Genomic DNA, 23822 nt, shown 5'->3' with positions numbered 1-23822 from the left:
GTTTGGAATAATGCCCCTTTGACCATCAGTTCCTGGAGGCTGCACTCTGAATTCCACAGGGACTGATCTTTATCTGACAACATACTTTAGCTCGATCATCACCCAGTGATCCTCATCGAGTGCTTTTTACACTAACAACCCAAACAAAGCCAAATACTTTAGTGACACAATCGTATGATGAAGCATCGTTGGAATCTTCAGATTCAAACAGTGCAGAACAAGGCCAATCAGCCCATTATCACTGCACCGCTCCTTTAAACACATAACCAATTAGGTTCGGCTTTTCTCCAGTGTTTACTCCAGTTTGAAAGTTACTCTTCAATCTGCTTCCATCGTTCTTGCAGGCAGCACATTCAAAAATCACAACTCCCTGCGTGAAAAAATAATTCTGCTCAATTTCACTTTGGTTCTTCTGCCAATTAAGTTAATACTCTGTCTCTATTTTCTGCAGCCAGATTATTGTATGGCACGTAAGGCTGGGAGAGGTATTTCTGCAGAGCCTTCAATAGGACTGAAGTTGGTGAACTCCCTTCTCCTGTAATCTATTGATTAGCGAGTATTGTCTCCATCCGTTTAAAATCTTGAATTCAGTAGGGCTGGTAATCAGGGGTTTAATCAGATTTGCTACTGCACTTGGATTGGATATTTTGTTCCTAGGTAGATAGGCTAGTTACTTTTTTTTTCTTTCTGGGGGCTAAATGGATGATTGGTTCTGATAGTCCTGACTGAGAATGCTGTAAGAGCAACAGGCCAATGGGAAACCAACGAATGGGGCACTTCTATTTTAATCTCAAATGGCATGTCCTTTTATCGTCAGCTTTCTAATCTTACAACTCATTATTCCCTGCATGAGGATACAAGTAGCAAATTTGCTAGTCTGTCTTTGAGTCTCCTGCGTACTGGTCCCTCATTCAAAGGCACTCGGTACCAGATCGCAGGACCCAGCTTTAGAACAGAGGGGCTGGCAGAGGGTCATCCCCTGCCCTCGATGCCAACCCCCCCCCCCCCCCACACACACACACACTTCTCCCACCAACACTCACCTAGGCCTAATTCTCCCTTAATCCGAGGCCTCACGTGAGTGTAGTACTAACAGAAACCATCACCTCCCCAGGGGCACTACTGAGTACTGATGAGTCGCTGGCCTCTGATTGGCCAACTGTTTTTGGTGGACGGGAAGGCCAAAGTTGCGTTTCACATCAACGGAAATGATCCCCCCCCCCCCCCCCCCCCCCCGCTCTCATCAATGGCAGGCCATGTTTCCCGCCGTTCAACATCGGGAACCTCATTTTAAACATTGGCATATCATAAAATGCATCCACGGTGGTGTGGTTTCAGAACAACGTGATGCACAACTGATCTCAAAGTGTGCTTTGTGAAGAGCACTCTGAAGAGTGCTCACCGGTGAGTGCATGCTCAGCAGGGATAGAATTGCACCAGGATAATGCCCGGGGTCGCGCCTGGGTAAAGGTTGTATTCTGGTGTGTTCGCTGTGCACAGTGGCCTTTAAAATTGGCATCTGGACCATCAAAGTGTGGGGTTGATGGCGGGGTGGAGAAATCTGAGGCTGCCCACCAGCGAGACGTCATGGAACCCCCTGCCTGCCTTTTCGTTCAAAGTCTCCCACTATAATGTGTAAAAAGCCACCATTGCCATTAAAGGGTCATCAACGCTTTTCCCGCCTGACAATGGACTTTGCTGATATCGGAGAAAATCTCACCCTTCAATATCCATCTGAGGTACCAAGAGCTGGAATGACTGGGTGGATGACTCTTTCACAAAGCACAGACATGATGGGGCAAATGGTTTCCTTCTGTGCTGTAAATCTTACAATATCAATGTTCTGAACATCGCACCTCAAGAGGGGTACACTGGCCTTGGAGCAGATGCAGGCACAGATTCACCAAATTATGGGGAGTAATTTCATGGTCTGAGAATATCGAAGATTAGGCGGTGACTTGATTGGGTGATTTTATGATTTTGAAGGGAATTGAGGAAGTAGCTCTGGGGAAACCCTTCTTCATGCAAAGATTGGTAGAAATCTAGAACTTTCTTGCACAGAAAAAGCAGTAGATGGAAATTCAATTAATAATTTTAAATCTGAGAATGATAGGTTTTGGCTAGATAGAATATAAAAAGATATGAAACCAAGGCAGGTGGGTGGGGATAAGACACAGATCAACCGTGATGTCATTGAATAGTAATTCAATGATTCAAAGGGCTGAATGGTCTATTCCTATTCCAATGTTCTGTAGCATGGTGCCTGGCTTGGAATGACTCTTCCTATATTTTCCTCTCTCTTTAGATTGCGCTGTTCACCTCCATTCCAACAGGAACAGGAGGAGACAAATTAGCCCTCACGTCTCTCCTACCATTTACTTAGATCATGGCTTATCTGTATCTTAATTTAATTTACCTGCCTTCCTTCTGCAACCCTTAATAGTGTTACCCAACAAAAAAACTATCAATCTCATTCTTGAAAATTCCAATTACTCCAACGTTAAAGCTTTCCAGATTTCCACTCTTTGTGTTTTTTTACTTCATTTATGGGATGTGGGTGTCGGTGGCTGGGCCAGCATTTATTGCTCTTCCCATGTTGCCCTTCATAAAGCAGTGGTGAGCTGCCACTTTAGTCCCTGAGGTGTAGGTACACTCACAGTGCTGATACGGAGGGAGTTCTAGGATTTTGACCAGCAGCAGTGAGGGAAATGTGAAATATTTCCAAGTCAGGGTGGTGAGTGACTTGGAGGGGAACCTCCAGGTTGTGGTGTTCCCAGTTATCTGCTGCTCTTGTCCCTCTAGATGGTAGTGGTTGTACGGTTGGAAGGTGCTGTTAGGAACCTTGGCGAGTTCCTGCAGTGCATCTTGTAGATGGTACACACGGCTGCCACTGTTCGTCAGTGGTGGAGGCATTGAATGTTTGTGGAAGGGGCACCAATCAATCAAGTGGGCTGCTTTGTCCTGGATGGTGTCAAGCGTCTTGAATGTTGTTGGAGCTGCACTCATCTAGGCAAGTGGAGAGTATTCGATTACACTCCTGACTTGTGCCTTGTAGATGGTGGACAGGCTTTGGGGGGTCAGAGGTGAGTTACTCGCTGTAGGATTCCTAGCCTTTGACCTGCCCTAGTAGCCACAGTATTAATATGGCCAGTCCAGATCAGTTTCTGATCAATGGTAACCCCCAGGATGTTGAATGTGGGGGATTCAGTGATAGTAATGCCATTGAATGTCAAGGGTTAGACCCTCTCTTGTACGAGATCGCCATTGTCTGGCACTTGTATGTAACTTGACACTTATCAGCCCAAGCCAGGATATTGTGAAGCTGGGATTCCTGTAATCACACCTGAATAGTCTGGCTGGAATGTTAAGGTTTTACTCCATTGTACTGGACTCCCCCTTGGAGGAAATAGTTTCACTCGATCAGCCCTATAAACTTCCTTAATCATGTTAAACACCTCAGGCGAGATTGTCCATCCCGCCAGACCCATTTTCTGGCACGGTGCGCCCCCGCTGGCAGCGGGATCCTCTGTCCTGGCAGTCGGCCAATGGAGTTTCCCCATTGTGGCCAACCCCACACCATTCAGAAATCCGCGGGCGTTAGCGTGCTGCCGGAGAAGCGAAAGATCCTGCCGACGGAGAATCACGCCCCTCAATTTTTGACCCTGGAACAAATTATTATTCCAGGAGGTGGGTCACTCCCTAGTTTGTCTTCCACCATTCAACTGATTCATGATAATGGAACTGATGACAAAGGAAAGTTAAGACCGTGAAAGTGGAAACTTGGAAAAAAAGGGATACTTAGAAATCATATCCCCATTCTGTTTATTTTAATTGGAACTTGAAGTCTGGAGTATGTCATCAGTTATGGTGCTTTAGTGTTAAAAAAAAAATGCTTTAACTTGAGTTTGACAAATCTTCCCTTCTATATACACACAGTTATCAGAGGACGAAGATTCCACCCCGTGCTTCTCCCTTCGAACATTGCTGAGCCATTTTGCATTGCCAAAGCCCGACCCATCTCGCAGTCCACATTGCATTGCAGCCCCCGCCATGCCCACGCTACCTGAAGAGGAAGAAGGAAGTGAGGACCAGGACAGAATGCAGAGCTCTTCAGCCAGCGTAAGAAATAACTGACTGCAGAACTACACCTATCTTTTTTCAATTGTTGCATCCTGGCTGACTAATTATCTGGCTAGGAGTTTTGTTTAAGATTAGTAGGAGAAATACCGAAAGAGGGGAGAGGTCCAGAGGCACAGTGGTTAGCACTCCTGTTTCACAGCACCAGAGACCCAGTTTTGATTCCAGCTTTGGGTGACTATGTGAAGTTTGCATGTTCTCTTTGTGTCTGCGTGGATTCCCTCTGGTGTTTCGATTTCCTCCCACAGTCCAAAGATGTGCAAGTTAGGTGGATTGGCCAAGCTAAATTGCCTCTTAATGTCCAAAGATGTGCAGGGTAGGTGGGGTTATGGGGATAGCGTGGGGGAGTGGGCTTAGGTAGGGGCTCTTTTGGAGGGTCGGTGCAGACTCAATGGCCTGATTGATCTCCTTCTATACTGTAGAGATTCTATGAAGGTGCGGTGCTTTTAACCCAAAGTAGGAGAGCGGCCTGCCTAGGAGTGGTAAAGGCCTCAAACATGTGAAAGTGGCAGACCCAAGATAATTGTCAGTCAATTTGCTTACATCAAGTCCAACAAAGATACATGACCAGGTGATCTGCTTCAGTGATATTGGTTGAAGGTTAAATATTGGGCACGATTTTCTGACCCCTCCCATTGCTCATACCTCCTGGTCCTGCCAAAATCTTTTTATTAATATAAATTTAGAGTACCCAATTTTTATTTCTCCAATTAAGGCACAATTTATCGTGGCCAATCCACTATCTTTTTGGGTTGTGAGGGTGAGACCCACGCAGGCACAGGGAGAATGTGCAAACTCCACATGGACAGTGACCCGGGGCGGGGATCGAATCCGGGCCTTCGGCGCCGTGAGGCAGCAGTGCAGGTCCTGCCGTAGTCGATGGGGATTTAAATACCATTTGTGTGGGTAAACATGCCACGGTGGGGCTGGAAAATCTTGGCAATTGACCTAAGAACATGGCTCCATTGATCTTCTTCAAAATAGTGGCTGTGGGATCTTTTAAACCACCCAAAAGAGCAGACGAGGACTTGGCTTATCTAAACGATGGCATCTCTGTCAGTGCTGCACTCCTTCAATATTTCCCTAGAGTGTCAGATTAGGTTATATTTGTTCTGTTTATTCAATCAAGGGTTACAGGCTTCATTGGCTAGGTCAGCATTTATTTCCCATCCCAAAATGCCATTGGGAAAGTGGTGGTGAGCTGCCTTCTTGAACCGCTGCATTCCATGTGGTGTAGATGCGCCCACAGTGCTGATAGGGAGTGAGTTCCAGGATTTTGACCCAGCGACAGTGAAGGCATTGGCAATATATTTCCAAGTCAGGATGGTGAATGGCTTGGAGGGGAACTTCCAGGTGGCGGTGTCTGCTGCCCTTATCCTTTTAGATGATAGTAGTCTTGGGTTTGGTAGGTAATGCCTAAGGAGCCGTGGTGAGTTCCTGCAGTGCACCTTATAGCTGGTACACGCTGCTGCTACTGTGCATCAGTGGTGGAGAGAATGAACCTTCGCGGATGGGGTATCAATCAAATGAGCCGCTTTGTCCTGGATGGTTAACCATGACCTTCTGACTGAGAGGCCAGAGGGCTTCTCGTGAGCTTAGACTGATAATGGGTTATGTGTTGCAATTTAAATATTTTAGCGCCAAATACATATTACAGGCATTCCCTTCCTCCAGCCTTGCTGGCCACCATTAAGCCTGATGTGCATTGGGATAGTGCCATTTGTCATTGAAAGGAGGTTTATCCATTTCATATCTGATCAGCGTGTTTCAATGCTCAGCAAAACCACATCTAAATTGCACATTTCCTTTGAGAATGTGCAGTGTTATTATGGAACTTCGTACTCCTCAGCAAGTAGTCACTACTTGAACCCAGGAGTAAGCTTGGTGAAAATAAAGTGCCCAAATGTGTTGACTTTAACAGGCTGCTAAGACTATTAACTCTCCAGTTGCCAGGCTGAATGCTCAAAAATCTCAATGCAACCCAGGACAAAGCAGTCTGTTGCTCAGTACCCCGTCCACTACCTTAAACAATCACCCCCTCCATCACTGCCACGCTGTGGCTGTACTGTATACTGTTATATGTTGTTATATTATCTGTAAACAGCTGAGAACTACTTAGCTGGGCACTAATATGTTATGTGTAAGTTTCTAGGGGTCCACATTTCATAGCTGCACTAAAAGTGATGTGCACATAACCAGTTCAAGCTGATTCTTCCTTTGAACCAGACAGCAAGGCAAAATTAAAAGAGTTTCTGATCTTTGCAAAATTAAACTTTAATTATTAACAACATCTGGGAACCAAAGGAAAAGAGAACACATCGCACGGTGCCAGCAAGTGACTGTGAGTAAAAAATGTATTTAGTGTTGATTTGGAAAATCGACCCGCATTAGTGCCAGAGGAAAAAGAACTGCACAAAGACGTAAAAGGAAATGTCAGCCCACACAGCAATGAATGCACAGCTACAGCCAACAATTAATTAAGAAGCTGATAATGTCATTTGTGAAGCTTTAACAAAAGTGCCGATTGGCATTCAGTAGATTCCTAAAATATACTAAAGAGAGGGTCGGCTACTTCCTGTGGGTCGGGAGATCTAGGATTGAATTTATTTAACAGCTGGGAGCTTACCGAAAGAGGACAGCAAAAACCTAGATGATATATTTGAGGGATTCAGCACTTATATCCAGCCAAAATCAAATCATCAGGTCTGCCAGTACGAATTTCCATGCCTCAGACAGGAATTAACCAAGCCGATTGATAACTTTGTGACAAGATTTTAAAATGCAGCGAGGAAATGTAAGTTTAAGGACCCAAATGGAAGGCTGATAGATTAACTAATTTGGGGTTCCGCATGCCCTGAAGTACAGAAACTGCTAACCTGGATGGACAAGCTCATAGTCAACATCTTGGGGGTTACCATTAACCAGAAACTGAACTGGAATGACCAACTAAATACTGGAGCTTCAAGATCAGGCCATAGGCTTGGAATCCTGCAGCATAAACTTATCTCTTCACTCCCCAAAGCTTGTCCACAATCTCTAAGGCACAAGCCAAGAGTGTGATTGAATACGCTCCACTTGCCTGGATGAGTGCAGCTCCAAAAACACTCAAGAAGCCCGACACCATCCAGGACAAAGGTACTCTACTTGATTGGCAGCCCATGCACAAACATTCACTCCCTCCACCACCGAAGCACAGTAACAGCAACTCACCAAGGCTCCTTAGACAGCACCTTCCAAACCCACAGCCGCTACCATCTAGTCTAGAAGGACAAGGACAGAAGACACATAGGAACACCACCACCTGGAAGTTCCCCTCCAAGCCACTCACCATCCTAACTTGGAAATATATTGTCATGCCTTCACTGTCGCTGGGTCAAAATCCTGGAGCTCTCACCCTAAAAGCACTGTGGGTGAATCTACACCACATGCACTGTGGCGGTTCAAGAAAGCAGCTCACCACCACCTTCTCAATGGCAATTTGGATGGGTAATAAATTCTGGCCTAGCCAGCAATGCCCACATCCCATGAAAAAACAACATTGCAGGCTGTAGACACTGCCAGAGCATATGAAGCCACGAGTGGGCAGTTGAAGACACTGACAACCCAAATGGCAGTTGAGCCCAGAGAAAGGCACAGGGTTTGTGCAGTGCAGCAGCAACGAAAGAGGTTACCCCCAAACGGAGAAAAGGGTGTGCAGGAATTGTGAACAACCACATAAATTCAGACGGACAGAAATGTCCTGCTAATAGATCAACGTGGCGAGCTGGGGAAATCAAAAGATGACAAGAACACATGGCATGTGCCATCCACAAGATTCACTGCAGCAGCTCGACAAAGCTTCCTTCTCAGCACCTTCCATACCTGTGGCCTCTACCTTCACTGTTATTGAGTCAAAATCTTGGAATTCCCTCCCTAACCACACTGTGGATGCACCTATAAGGACAGACATTGATGTTGAGGTTCGGCATCGCTTTCACTGTGCCAGCACAGCCTCCGTTCACCTGAGGAAGAGAGTGTTTGAAGACCAGGACCTCAGACCTAGCATCAAGGTTATGGTCTACAGAGCAATAGTGATACCCTCTCTCCTATGTGGCTCAGAGAAGTGGACTATGTACAGCAGGTACCTCAAAACCCATCAGAATTACCACCAGCGCTGCCTCCACAAGATCCTGCAAATCCATTGGTAAGATTGGCACACCAACATCAGTGTTCTCACTCAGGCCAACATCCCCAGCACTGAGGCATTGACCACGTTCGATCAGCTCCACTGGGTGGGCCACATCGTCCACATGCCTGACACGTTAGTCCCGAAACAAGCAGTCTACTCGGAGCTTCGACTCAGCAAGTGAGTCGAAGTAGTTCCGAAGTGTGGTAGTATGTATTGGGGGTCATGTGGGACTGGAAGCCCTAATGTCATTGGCTGACAGATCCCGGGTCCTGGTTGGCCGTTGACCTCAAGCTCCGCCCTGAAGGCGAAGTATAAGAAGCCGGTGTCTTCCCCCGCATGCCAGTTTACTATCGGGCTGCTGGGGAACAGACACGCTTAATAAAGCCTCATCGACTTCACTATATTCGTCTCATGGAGTCTTTGTGCGCTACAATTTATTAAGCGTGTCTAAAAAGGACTATGGAGCTCAGGACCAGCCCCCACGCAGTGGATGCGGCAGCAGCCTTCAAACACTGGCAGACTTGCTTCGAGGCCTACATCAGATCGACCACCGGCCGAGTCTCAGACGAACAAAAACTGCAGGTCCTGCACTCGAGGGTGAGGACGGAGATTTTCTCCCTCATTGAAGACACCGACGATTTCCAGACGGCGTTCGCAGCACTCAGAAGTCTCTACGTTCGCCCAGTTAACCAAATCTACGCTCGCTACCAGCTCGCGACGAGACGGCAAGCTCCCGGAGAATCGATGGACGAGTTCTACGCCGCGCTGCTGATTTTGGGACGAGCCTGCAGCTGCCCGTCGGTGAACACACGGACATGTTAACGCGACGCTTTTGTGGCAGGTATTCAATCCTCCCAAATCCGCCAAAGACTTCTAGAAAAAGAGTCGCTAGGACTCTCAGAGGCACGGGCCCTAGCAGCCTCCCTAGACGTAGGCGCGCGTAATACCCGCGCCTACGGCCCCGACCGCGCGGCAGGCCATTGGGCCCCGTACGTACCCGTCGCGGCAAACCCACTAACCCCCCTCCCGGACGCCCCGCAGGCGCAGCCGCTCTGGGTCCTGACCACCGCGGTCCCGGGAGAACTGGGAGCCCTGCACGCCGCCTACGCTCCCCAACCCCCCTTCCCGCAGCCCACGTATGACCCGCCGCCGGCGCTACCGCTTTGGGTCCCGGCCAACACTCCCCACGGAGAGGAGGGGGTTTTTCGCGTCCCTAACGCCACCCTAACCCCCGTCCCGCGCCTGACCCGCCGGCGCCAACTACTTGGACCCTGACCACCGCTGTCCCCGGCGAGGGAGCTCCGCACGGTCCCAGCGCTCGCGGCCCCACGCCTGACCCGCCGGCGCCGCCGACCTGGGCCCCGACCACCGTTGTCCCCGGCAAGGGAGCTCTGCACGGTCCCAGCGCTCGCGGCCCCACGCCTGACCCGCCGGGGCCGCCGACCTGGGCCCCGACCACCGCTGTCCCCGGCAAGGGAGCTCTGCACGGTCCCAGCGCTCGCGGTCCCACGCCTGACCCGCCGGCGCCGCCAACTTGGGCCCCGACCACCGCTGTCCCCGGTGAGGGAGCTCCGCGCGGTCCTAGCGCCCGCGGTCCTAGCGCTCGTGGTGAGGGAGCTCCGTGTGGTCCTAGCGCTCGCGGTCCTAGCGCTCGCAGTGAGGGAGCTCCGCGCGGTCCTAGCGCTCGCGGTCCTAGCGCTCCCCAGACCCCCCAGCACACCATGTGCGACCCGCAGACGCCGCCATTTTGGGTCCCGGCCACCACGAGGGGAGGAAGAGCGCCGCCATCTTGGACCACCCCAGACCTGTACGACGCATGGGGGTGGCCATTTTGTCCACCCCGCCGCCATCTTGTGACCCCCCAGCCACGTGCGATGTATGGGGGTGGCCATTTTGTCCATCCCCGACGCCATCTTGGACGGCAACAACGGACCCCACCCCACTACTACAACCACGGCTCGCTTCGGTTACGCTCGATCAGGCTCGGCCCCGGACACTCCAGACGACGACGACAACGGTCCTAATTAACGGCCACGAGACGCCATGCCTAGTCGACTCCAGGAGCACGGAAAGCTTTATACACCCCGACACGGTAAGACGCTGTTCCTTGACCACCTATCCCAGCGCACAAAAGATTTGCCTAGCTGCAGGATCCCACTCCGTACAGATCCAGAAATTCTGCATAGTTACCCTAACGGTGCAGGGGAGGGAGTTCAAAAACTACAAACTTAACGTCCTTCCGCAACTCTGTGCCCCCACCTTGCTGGGATTAGATTTCCAATGTAATCTACAGAGCCTTACGTTTAAATTCGGCGGCCCCATACCCCCCCTCACTATCTGCGGCCTCGCTACCCTCAAGGTGCAACCCCCGTCCTTGTTTGCGAACCTCACCCCGGATTGCAAACCCGTCGCCACTAGGAGCAGACGGTACAGCTACCAGGACCGGACCTTCATTCGGTCCGAAGTCCAGCGGCTACTAAAGGAGGGCATAATCCAGGCCAGCAATAGTCCCTGGAGAGCGCAGGTGGTAGTAGTGAAGACAGGGGAGAAACAAAGGATGGTCATTGACTATAGCCAGACCATCAACAGGTACACACAACTAGACGCGTACCCTCTCCCCCGCATATCCGACATGGTCAATCGGATTGCCCAGTATAAAGTCTTCTCCACCGTGGACCTCAAGTCCGCCTACCATCAGCTCCCCATCCGCCCAAGTGACCACAAGTACACAGCCTTCGAGGCAGACGGGCGATTATACCATTTCCTACGGGTCCCTTTTGGCGTCACAAACGGGGTCTCGGTCTTCCAACGGGAGATGGACAGGATGGTTGATCAACATGGGTTACGGGCCACGTTCCCGTATCTCGACAATGTAACCATCTGCGGCCACGATCAGCAGGACCACGACGCCAACCTCCAAAAATTCCTCCAGACCGCCAAAGCCTTGAACCTCACGTACAACGAGGACAAGTGCGTTTTTAGTACCGACCGGCTAGCCATTCTGGGCAACATAGTACGCAATGGGATAATAGGCCCCGACCCCGAACGTATGCGCGCACTCATGGAATTTCCCCTCCCGCACTGCCCAAAAGCCCTGAAACGCTGCCTGGGGGTCTTTTCGTACTACGCCCAGTGGGTTCCCCAGTACGCAGACAAGGCCCGCCCCCTAATACAGACCACGACCTTCCCTCTGTCGACAGAGGCTTGCCAGGCCTTCAGCCGCATCAAAGCGGACATCGCAAAGGCCACGATGCGCGCCATCGACGAGTCCCTCCCCTTCCAGGTCGAGAGCGACGCCTCCGACGTAGCTCTAGCGGCCACCCTTAACCAAGCGGGCAGACCCGTGGCCTTTTTCTCCCGAACCCTCCACGCCTCAGAAATCCGCCACTCCTCAGTGGAAAAGGAAGCCCAAGCCATAGTGGAAGCTGTGCGACATTGGAGGCATTACCTGGCCAGCAGGAGATTCACTCTCCTCACTGACCAACGGTCGGTAGCTTTCATGTTTGATAATGCACAGCGGGGCAAAATTAAAAATGACAAGATCTTAAGGTGAAGGATCGAGCTCTCCACCTTCAACTATGAGATCTTGTACCGGCCCGGAAAGCTGAACGAGCCGTCCGATGCCCTATCCCGCGGCACATGTGCCAACGCACAAATTGACCGCCTCCAAACCCTCCACGAGGACCTCTGCCACCCAGGGGTCACTCGGTTTTACCACTTCATCAAGTCCCGCAATCTCCCATACTCTTTAGAAGAGGTCCGTACAGTCACAAGGGACTGCCACATCTGCGCGGAATGCAAGCCGCATTTTTTCAGGCCAGATGGAGCGCACCTGATTAAGGCTTCCCGCCCCTTTGAACGCCTCAGTCTCGATTTCAAAGGGCCCCTCCCCTCTACCGACCGCAACGCATATTTTCTTAATGTAGTTGACGAATACTCCCGCTTCCCTTTTGCCATTCCCTGCTCCGACATGACCGCGGCCACAGTCATTAAAGCCCTGAACAGCATCTTCACACTGTTCGGTTACCCCGCATACGTCCACAGCGACAGTGGGTCCTCTTTCATGAGTGACGAGCTGCGCCAGTTCCTGCTCAGCAAGGGCATAGCCTCAAGCAGGACGACCAGCTACAACCCCCGGGGGAACGGGCAAGTAGAAAGGGAGAACGGCATGGTCTGGAAGGCCGTCCTACTGGCCCTACGGTCCAGGGATCTCCCAGTTTCACGGTGGCAGGAGGTCCTCCCGGACGCTCTCCATTCCATCCGGTCGTTATTATGTACAAGCACTAATCAAACGCCGCACGAGCGTCTCCTTGTCTTCCCTAGGAGGTCCTCCTCTGGAACGTCGCTGCCGACCTGGCTGGCGGCCCCAGGACCCATCCTGCTCCGAAAGCATGTGCGGGCACATAAGGCGGACCCGTTGGTCGAAAGGGTTCACCTCCTCCACGCAAACCCCCAGTACGCCTACGTGGAGTACCCCGACGGCCGACAGGACACGGTCTCCCTGCGGGATCTGGCGCCCGCCGGCACCACGCACACCCCCCCGACACCATCAACCCAACCGCCCCCCTTCCTGCCACCGCCGCACCCCGCGACCGCCCCATTCCCAGGAGGATCAGTCCCCCTCCCCTTTGCACTGACAGCTGAAACCGTGCGGCTCCCAGAGGCGACAACACTGGTACAAGCACCACCACCACCGCCGGGGCCGAGGCGATCGACACGGACGACCAGACCGCCCGACCGACAAAGATGGACTGTTCAATGAACATTTTGTTTTTCCTATACCCTCTGTAAATAGTTGTAACAGGACGAAACTGTCCAATACTGTACTACCATGTAACTGTTCTATCCTCCCAGGACCAGCCCTGTAAACCCTTACCACCATACGAAGCATCACCCCGCCGGGTTCATTTTTGACAAGGGGTGAATGTGGTAGTATGTATTGGGGGTCATGTGGGACTGGAAGCCCTAATGTCATTGGCTGACAGATCCCGGGTCCTGGTTGGCCGTTGGCCTCAAGCTCCGCCCTGAAGGCGAAGTATAAGAAGCCGGTGTCTTCCCCCGCATGCCAGTTTACTATCGGGCTGCTGGGGAACAGACACGCTTAATAAAGCCTCATCGACTTCACTATATTCGTCTCATGGAGTCTTTGTGCGCTACACGAAGTAGTATCCAAATAGTTCTAGGGATGTAGAGGAAAGGATGGCAAGGATGATCCTGGATAAGAGCGAAAGTAACAGGGTAGTTATTATGGGAGACTTTAACTTTCCAAATATTGACTGGAAAAGATATAGTTCGAGTACATTAGATGGGTCGTTTTTTGTACAGTGTGTGCAGGAGGGTTTCCTGACACAATATGTTGACAGGCCAACAAGAGGCGAGGCCACGTTGGATTTGGTTTGGGGTAATGAACCAGGCCAGGTGTTGGATTTGGAGGTAGGAGAGCACTTTGGGGACAGTAACCACAATTCGGTGACGTTTACGTTAATGATGGAAAGGGATAAGTATACACCGCAGGGCAAGAGTTATAGCTGGGGGAAGGGCAATTATGATGCCATTAGACGTGACTTGGGGGGGATAAGGTGGAGAAGTAGGCTGCAAGTGTTGGGCACACTGGATAAGTGGAGCTTGTTCAAGGATCAGCTACTGCGTGTTCTTGATAAGTATGTACCGGTCAGGCAGGGAGGAAGGCGTCAAGCTAGGGAACCGTGGTTTACCAAAGAAGTGGAATCTCTTGTTAAGAGGAAGAAGGAGGCCTATGTGAAGATGAGGTGTGAAGTTTCAGTTGGGGCAATGGATAGTTACAAGGTAGCGAGGAAGGATCTAAAGAGAGAGCTAAGACGAGCAAGGAGGGGACATGAGAAGTATTTGGCAGGTAGGATCAAGGAAAACCCAAAAGCTTTCTATAGGTATGTCAGGAATAAGCGAATGACTAGGGAAAGAGTAGGACCAGTCAAGGACAGGGATGGGAAGTTGTGTGTGGAGTCTGAAGAGATAGGCGAGATACTAAATGAATATTCTTCATCAGTATTCACTCAGGAAAAAGATAATGTTGTGGAGGAGAATGCTGAGACCCAGGCTAATAGAATAGATGGCATTGAGGTACGTAGGGAAGAGGTGTTGGCAATTCTGGACAGGCTGAAAATAGATAAGTCCCCGGGTCCTGATGGGATTTATCCTAGGATTCTCTGGGAGGCCAGGGAAGAGATTGCTGGACCTTTGGTTTTGATTTTTATGTCATCATTGGCTACAGGAATAGTGCCAGAGGACTGGAGGATAGCAAATAAGAGACAAGATTTATAATCATCTAGATAGGAATAATATGATTAGGGATAGTCAGCATGGCTTTGTGAAGGGTAGGTCATGCCTCACAAACCTTATCGAGTTCTTTGTGAAGGTGACTGAACAGGTAGACGAGGGTAGAGCAGTTGATGTGGTGTATATGGATTTCAGCAAAGCGTTTGATAAGGTTCCCCACGGTAGGCTATTGCAGAAAATACAGAGGCTGGGGATTGAGGGTGATTTAGAGATGTGGATCAGAAATTGGCTAGCTGAAAGAAGACAGAGGGTGGTGGTTGATGGGAAATGTTCAGAATGGAGTTCAGTTACAAGTGGAGTACCACAAGGATCTGTTCTGGGGCCGTTGCTGTTTGTCATTTTTATCAATGACCTAAAGGAAGGCGCAGAAGGGTGGGTGAGTAAATTTGCAGACGATACTAAAGTCGGTGGTGTTGTCGATAGTGTGGAAGGATGTAGCAGGTTACAGAGGGATATAGATAAGCTGCAGAGCTGGGCTGAGAGGTGGCAAATGGAGTTTAATGTAGAGAAGTGTGAGGTGATTCACTTTGGAAGGAATAACAGGAATGCGGAATATTTGGCTAATGGTAAAGTTCTTGGAAGTGTGGATGAGCAGAGAGATCTAGGTGTCCATGTACATAGATCCCTGAAAGTTGCCACCCAGGTTGATAGGGTTGTGAAGAAGGCCTATGGAGTGTTGGCCTTTATTGGTAGAGGGATTGAGTTCCGGAGTCAGGAGGTCATGTTGCAGCTGTACAGAACTCTGGTACGGCCGCATTTGGAGTATTGCGTACAGTTCTGGTCACGGCATTATAGGAATGACGTGGAGGCTTTGGAGCGGGTGCAGAGGAGATTTACCAGGATGTTGCCTGGTATGGAGGGAAAATCCTATGAGGAAAGGCTGATGGACTTGAGGTTGTTTTCGTTGGAGAGAAGAAGGTTAAGAGGAGACTTAATAGAGGCATACAAAATGATTAGGGGGTTGGATAGGGTGGACAGTGAGAGCCTTCTCCCGCGGATGGAAATGGCTGGCACGAGGGGACATAGCTTTAAACTGAGGGGTAACAGAAATAGGACAGAGGTCAGAGGTAGGTTCTTTACGCAAAGAGTAGTGAGGCCGTGGAATGCCCTACCTGCTACATTAGTGAACTCGCCAACATTGAGGGTATTTAAAAGTTTATTGGATAAACATATGGATGATAATGGCATAGTGTAGGTTAGATGGCTTTTGTTTTGGTGCAACATCGTGGGCCGAAGGGCCTGTACTGCGCTGTATCGTTCTATGTTCTATGTTCTATGAGCCCCAAGATGGCAGAGGAAACACTTCAAGGACACATTCAAAGCCTCCTTGAAAAAGAGCATCATCCCCACCAACACTGGAAAACCCTGATCCAAGAACGCCCGAAGCGGAGGAAAACCATCCGGAAAGGAGCTGAATGTTTTGTTATGTACTCTGGGATAACACAGACTGCAACTGGATGCAGCTTTAACCAAAAGATACTCCAGACCTTGAAGTTAGTTCAATCTGATTTATTGAACCAGTAGCACAGTTCTCTATGAGTTTGACTCTCTGCTAACTTAAGTGTGGTTACTCTGTCTGACTGAACCAGACTAGCTCTTAGCCACGTGCTGGAGGTGTGATACTGTACATACACCCTGACTCACTCTGTAGATGTTCATCAGTGGAACGAGGTGGTGTGTGAGTGCCTCGTGCCTTTTATAGTGAGGTACCACCCCTGAGTATCCTGCCTGCTCATTGGTCATGTCCTGTTCTCTGTGTTCATTAGCTGCCTGTCTGTATATCATTATCTGCAAGTCTGAATATCATGACATCTCCCCTTTTTTTAATGTTTTGTTGGCATGTATTTGCATGTGGTGGCATATATTCATATATTTACATGTGAAGACAGCTGTCTAATGTGAGAAAACAGAACATAGCAAACAAAACAAATGTTCGTAAGTCCCGTCTCTGGGGCTTGCGTCTGATCCTTGTCGACCGCCGGACAGGTGGTGGCGGGGACGACGGCGCCTTGACAGGTGTGATGGAAGCCTGACTGGGGGCCTCGTAGTTCGAGATATCAGGAGGTGGCAAAACAACAGACTGAAATGGAGAAAAAAGCGGTTGCGGGCAGGCAACTTTGCGCAGTGCCCGTCTGTTTCGTCGCACAACAGAACCATCAGCCATACGTACAACATATGAGCGGGGTGCCGCTGTCGAACAACGACAGCTGGAGCAGACCAGCCACCATCCGGTATCCTGATGCTGACAGTGTCTGCCAGGGATAACACGGGCAAATCAGTGGCATGTGCATCATAGCCCTGCTTTTGCTGGTTTCGGAGCTGCTGCACCTTCTGCAGCACCGGGAGGTGATCCAGGTTGGGCAAGTGTATGGCCGGAAGTGTCGTCATCAAGAGTTGAGCCGGCGACATGCCAGTGGACAGTGGGGTTGCCCTGTACGCAAGCAGCGCCAGGTAGATGTCAGAAGCAGAATATGGAGTGTGAGTATAGTGCCTTTTATAGTGAGATACCATCCCTGAGTGTCCTGCCTGCTCATTGGTCATGTCCTGTTCTCTGTGTTCATTAGCTGCCTGTCTGTGCCTGTCTGTATATCATTATCTGCATGTCTGCATATCATGACACTGAACACCTCAAGTTTCATTGCCGAGAGCAAGATGAAGCCAAGTGTTGACAGTGTAAGGAGCGCATGCCAACCCAGGCCACTTTGTCCTCCAACCACTGTCTGCCCCACCTGTGACAAAGACTGAAGGTCACTCATTGGACTCCTCAGTCACCTGAGAACTCATTTTTAGTGGGGAAGCAAGTCATCCTCGACTCTGAGGGTCTGCCTAAGAAGAAGAAGCACCTACACTGCCTGGACTGCAGGAGTTCAAGAAGGCAGCTCACCTTTCCCTTTGAAGGCCATTTAGGAATGTGCTATAAATGCTGGCTGTGTCAACGATGTCTGAGAAAGTATGCATTTTTAAAAAAGCAGATCAGGGTTATTCCCAGAAAAAGAGCACATTTGGAGCAGTCAGCATCTGTTTACAGCAGAGTTTTCCAGCATTGGCGCTCGTATGTTTCCTAGATCTTGGGTAAATATGTCAATCACGTAATGCTCTCCGGAAACTGAGTTAACAGTGTTGTGTAGATAGTCCATTTTAACTTTCCAGACCTTTATCAGAGTGTGCATCAATGTGTACATGACAGTTATAAAGGGGGTGAGTACATCCTGAGTGCAAAGAATTGGTGTTTATCTTGTTTTACTACACGAGAAGCACTATAAGTTATCTAGAACTTCAGGATGTTCCAAAGTGCTTTACAGCCAATGATGTACTTTTGAAATGTTGTCACTGTTGTATTGGAGGAAATGCCAAAGCTGTTTTGCGCACAGTAAAAAACAATAAATTGCAATGTGATAATATTTTACATTTTACTGATGTTGGTTAAAGGTTGGTTATTTCAGTTGTTGCCAAGGGTTCTTTTCTGTTCAGCTGAGAAGTAGAACTCGGCTTCAGTTTAAGCCTAAGAAAAGGCCTCTTGAACAGTGGAGCGGCTCCCTCAGGACTTAACCAAGAGTCAGTGTTTCCTTTGTGCTCTGATTCTTTCCCCAATCTCCTCAGGCGACCAGAACCAAACCAGCAAATCACATGTTATCTACAAGAAGGCTCACCTTATCTGTAATGGGATCTTCCCCAGTCAGGACCGGTCTAGTTCCCTACTGAAGGTATGTAGAGTCAGTATCTGCCACACCAGCTGGCAACACATTCCAGTGTCTCACTTTAACCAACATCAGTAAAATGTAAAATATTATCACATTGCAATTTATTGTTTTTCCTATGCGCAAAATAACATTGGCATTTCTTACATTACAACGGTGACAACATTTCTAAAGTACTTCATCAGCTGTAAAGCACTTTGGGATATCCTGAGGTTGTAAATAGCTTAATATAGTGCTTCTCACTGGGAAATTAAAACTTGACTAGTCTCTTAGTTTACGTGATGACTCCGGTCCTCTCCAATCTGTCAAATTGGAATAATATATCAAGTAGGGACACTATCCAACTCTTCATTGGGGATATAGACCTGTAACAGGTGCCTTACATTGCTCTGCAGTAAACAGACCCAGCTCCTGGAGTCTATTTGAACAGCTGATCTTTAAAATGGAAATAAATATCTGTCTCTTCTCAACCATGCAACAATGACTTTTGTTGGTGGACTAAAAGCCCGAGACTAATTGGCTCTGAACTTAAGGAGGTAGCTCTCTCTTCAGGTCTGCTTTTACTATCAAATCCTAATTGTGTGCTATTTGGTTCCTTTATTTGTTGTATTTTTAATCAGGACAGAGCCCAAGGGATTAACCTCTGACCCAGGTTGTGGGGAGTTGGCAGTTGAGTTTTTTTACTCATTCGCAAGATGTGAGCATTGTGGCTAGTGTTATGGGCCAGGGTTTAGTGAACCCCAAAGTGTATCATGGAGTTCATCTGACCCACAACTTTTAATAGATTGTGGTTATGGGGAGCACAAGGGCCCACTTTACAAGTGTGATGCAACAGAGAACTAAGAGTATTTTTAAACAAAAACAATGTTTATTCTATGAATCCAGTTAACATTTTTATAAACACACAATAAACATCTTAGCAACTATCAACTCAACTACTCTCCCCAAAGAATACAGAACTCTATAAGTAACCCTTAATCTTCCCTTGCAACATCCATTAGACAAATACCCTCTCTAACACAGATCAGATTTAAATTCTCTACTGAGAGCAGTTATCACTTTTAAATTAGCAAGTGATTTGAAGACATTACATTCATGCAGAAAGAAATCAGAATTACACCTGGTTTTGCTGGATGCAGCTCCCAATCTGCAAAACTAAACTAAACACACTCTGTAGCTGCTAGCTCGAAGCGAACGTAAGACAGACAGAGCACAGCTCCACCCACACTCTGACGTCACTGCAGCTATTTGATAAACACCCATTTCTTAAAGGTACATCCACTACAGCTATTTGATAAACACCCATTTCTTAAAGGTACTCTCACATGACACTAGGCCAGCGTTTATAACCCATCCCTAATTTCCCTTGAGTTTTGTGGTCCATGTGGCATAGGTACACCCACAGTGCTGTAAGGGAGAGAGTCATGGAGCCATTTACAGTAAAACATGTTTTCATCCAGCCCATTGAGTTGTGAGATTTTAATCCAGTGGCAGTGAAGGAATGGTGATATCGTTCCAAGTCAGGATGGTGTGTGTCTTGGAGGGGGACATGCAGGTGGTGGTTGTAATATAAAGGTATCTGGTAGAGCAAGGGTTAATGGGAGATTGAGAAACTGTGCCTACAGTGTGATGTAAAGAAACACATGACTTGGGACTAGAGTCAGCTGTGGACTAAACAGAAACATGTGTCAAAGCAAGCATGGAGTTAGCTCATAGCTTGAGCTATACCCTGTACGTGGACATAGTTATATGTTATCAATAATCAATTAATGTTCAACCAAACAAGACTCCGAACCTCTTTGTGAGACCTACTGAACATACAACAGTGGTGTTCTGGATTTTCACACTAACTTAATTGCAGTGTAATGTAAGCCTATGTGTGACACTGATGAAGATTATTATTATCATCTGCCGGCCTTGTCCTTCTAGGTGGTGGAGGTTGTAGGTTTGGAAGGCACTGTCGAAAGAGGTTTGGTGAGTTGCAGGAGTGCATCTTGTACATGGTACACACTGCTGCCACTATGCATCAGTAGTGTAGGACATCATGTATAAGGTGGTGGATAGGGTGCTAATCAAGTGGCTTTGACTGACCTGATTGAATAAAAACATAGAGTAAGAAATAGGAACAGGAGTAGGCCAAATAGTTCCATGAGCCTGCTGTGACATTCAATATGATCATGGCTGATCTTTGGCATCAACTCCACTTTCTTGCGCACAACTTATAATCGCTTGATTCCCTGAGAGACCAAATGTCTGCCTACCTGAGCCTTAAATATATTAAACCCTGGAGCGTTTGCAAAGCTCTCGAGTAGAGAATTCCAAAGACCCACAACCCTCTGAGTGAAGAAGTTTTTCCGCATCTGAGTCCTAAATGGATCGTCTGCTTATCCTGAAATGATGCCCCTGTGTTCTAGATTCCCCAGCCAGGGAAAGAAACCTCTCAGTGTCTACCCGCATTCATAAGTAGCCTCCTAATCATACTGAGCATGATTGATCAGGGTCATTCCAGCATTTCACATGCAAATCTTTACTTCAATGAGACTTGAGAACTGCCATTGTCTGCAACAATTGGGATATAGACTGATAATAAAAGCAGACCTGAAGAGAGAGGTAATTGGAATATTAATCACCATTCCCCAGCGGCTGTTCGTTGCAATCACTTATCAGCTTACATTAAAGTCAACTCAATTAAATACTGTGCTCAAATAAGTTTGAAATCCTGAAAAACAAGTCATAATCTGAAGCTATGTATCCACTTGGATATCGAGCTCTACCCTGTGTCCTTACCAATAGCGATGCCTCGCTGGAGCGTTTGGAGTTATTGTGAGGAGGTTAAACGTTTGGCCCAAGACCAGGCTTCTTGGAGGCAGTGGTAGACTGGACTGAAGGAGATTTCATTTGACATTCAGAGAGATAGCAAGCCATTGACGGATGAGTGTGAACAGTTTGTACTGGCTGGGAGATTCCATCACCATGGAACTTTGTGTTCTGGGAAGGGCGAAGGGTCACCAAATTAGCGGCCTGTGTGCTTTCTCGTTTGGAAACTTTATTCTTAAACTCGAACTGATTAAAATTTGCAGGACCATGCGGGAAAGAGTGGGGGGAAGCAGGACTAATTGGATAAGGGCACTACGAAGCATGATGATCCAAATGGCCCCGCCTTCTGTGCTGAATCGTTCTATGATTCTAAATTCTTCGCAAACTGCATGAATGTGAAGGCAGGGAAAAAGTTGGATAGAGGTGACTATCATGAGTGGATAGTTTGGTTTTGAGTCTGGACCTGTTTTGTCCCACATGCTCCCTCAAATCTCATTGTACTAGTGTCCATTCCCATGTCCTCACTGTTTACTCACATTCTAAAATGTAAATGGATGCAAACAAACATCTTGCATCTTGTCAATGAGTTTTTAAAATAGCATCAGCCACAAACCTGCAGCAACAATATTTTTAAATGTTTGTTTTGAAAGTGCCTGCTGTGACTCCGTGGGAAGGGCTCACACATTTGAGTCAGTAGGTTACTCATAAGGGAGTGCTGCTCTATCAGAGATGGCACTGTGGGAGCAGGGCAGTGTCAGAGTCAGAGTCAATACTGAGTGCTGCACTGTCAGAGTGACAGTAATGAGGGAGTGCTGCACTGTCAGAGGGGCAGTACTGAGGGAGTGCTGCACTGTCACAGGGGCAGTACTGAGGGAGTGCTGCACTGTCAGAGGGGCAGTACTGAGGGAGTGCTGCACTGTCAGAGGGGCAGTAATGAGGGAGGGCTGCACTGTCAGAGGGGCAGTACTGAGGGAGGGCTGCACTGTCAGAGGGGCAGTACTAAGGGAGTGGTTTTCTGTTGGATGGGAAGTATTGAGTGAGTGTTGTACTGTCAGATTGGCAATACCAAGGGACTGCTGCATTGTTAGAGAATCATAAAATCTACAGTGCAGAAGGAGGTAATTTGACCCATTGGATCTGCACTGGCCCTTGGAAAGAGCACCCCACTTAAATCCACGCATCCACCCTATCGCTGTAACCCAGTAACTCCACTTACCATTTTTGGACACAAAGAGGCAATTTAGCATGGCCAATCCACCTAACCTGCATATTTTTGGACTGTGGGAGGAAACCGGAGCACCCGGAGGAAATCCCCGCAGAAGCAGTACTTTCAGGTGAGAGACACTAAATCAAGGCCCTGTCTGCCTTATTAGATGGATGTAAAAGATCCCATGACACTATTTCAAAGTAGCACAGGAGAGATTCCCTGTTGTCCTGGCCAATATTCATCTTCAATCAGCAACGCTAAAACAGATTATCTGATCATTGACGTTATTGTTAATTCTGGGATCTGGGGCAGCACGGTGGCACAGTGGGTTAGCCCTGCTGCCTCACGGCGCCGAGGTCCCAGGTTCGATCCCGGCTCTGGGTCACTGTCCATGTGGAGTTTGCACATTCTCCTCGTGTCTGCATGGGTTCCGCCCCCACAACCCAAAGATGTGCAGGGTAGGTGGATTGGCCATGTTAAATTGCCCCTTAATTGGAAAAAATGAATTGGGAACTCTAAATTTAAAAAAAAAAAAAATTCTGGGATCTTACTCTGTACAAATTCCTGCCATTTTTCCAAGATTGTAACAGTGACTAGACTTCAGAAATTGATTAATTGGTTGTAACATGATTTGGGATGTTCAGCGGTAGAGAAGGACTCTGTATAAATGCAAGTCTTTGATTTCGCAATCATATTTGGCAGTGCAGTGTCAATGGGAGGATTATGAGTCAGTGGAAGGGTCTGGAGAGGGTTGTGATCTCAGGAACTCAACGATTTGACTTTATATTTTTTATTGGTGTGGAAGAAGCTTGTTAATAACTCTCCCAAGCTACAAATACTAAATATTATTCCAGGCTTTGAAGAGGCCATTGCAGGTTTATTCAAATTTGTGTCATTGTGAGGTGGAGGGAGTTAAATTTTATTTTTTCAAAGAGTAATTAGTTGTGTATTCAATCTGATTGCAGGTATTCGGAGCTGATCCCAGGGTAAGTGCAACACCAGCAATCGTCCTGCCAGATGTCACCAGCTCTCCAGATAGGGAGTTTGACCAAACAACACAGATAAGGTAAGCAATGTGGAGTTTGACATATGTGGAGATTTTCCTGATTGACCGCTGCAACCTCTGGGGGAAACCCCAGAGAAATGGCATAAATGGTGGACAATCTGGGAGGAGCTATCCAGAAATTAACAACTTGTTTGATTCTCCCTCTCCTCCCCTGATAGCAACAATTCTTGTTCAGTTCTAGTATGAGGGTTTTACTTTCACCCCAGGACGTGGAATCCCGCACATAGAATTAGAGAACCATTGTATCCTAAAAGTTTCATAGCAGGAGACTTCACCATGGCCTTTCATATCAATGAATACATGTCTTTTAGAATTTACAGACGTGGTATTTGGCACTTGCCCCTGTGTCAATCTTGGCCAAAAACAAATAGTTACCAACGATTGTGATGAATGTCGGAATTTCTGATATATTGT

The 23822-nt window shown here is 48.2% G+C and overlaps 1 protein-coding gene across 4 annotated transcripts in view; it reads left to right on the top strand.

Moving 5' to 3' along the window:
- mrvi1 (murine retrovirus integration site 1 homolog) overlaps positions 1-23822 on the top strand; it is a 317269-nt gene that overhangs the window by 148147 nt on the left and 145300 nt on the right. For all 4 annotated transcript variants that reach the window (XM_072466158.1, XM_072466161.1, XM_072466160.1 and 1 more), the window contains 2 exons: positions 3937-4119; positions 23308-23408. In XM_072466158.1, the coding sequence (XP_072322259.1) occupies positions 4051-4119; positions 23308-23408 (170 nt within the window). In that variant the 5' untranslated portion in view covers positions 3937-4050. The remainder of the gene's footprint in view (positions 1-3936; positions 4120-23307; positions 23409-23822) is intronic.

This window comes from Scyliorhinus torazame, chromosome 10, assembly GCF_047496885.1.
Source record: "Scyliorhinus torazame isolate Kashiwa2021f chromosome 10, sScyTor2.1, whole genome shotgun sequence".
Classification (NCBI taxonomy): domain Eukaryota; kingdom Metazoa; phylum Chordata; class Chondrichthyes; order Carcharhiniformes; family Scyliorhinidae; genus Scyliorhinus; species Scyliorhinus torazame.
The sequence above is the reverse complement of the archived record's forward strand: the minus strand, read 5'-3'. Positions and strand labels throughout refer to the sequence as shown.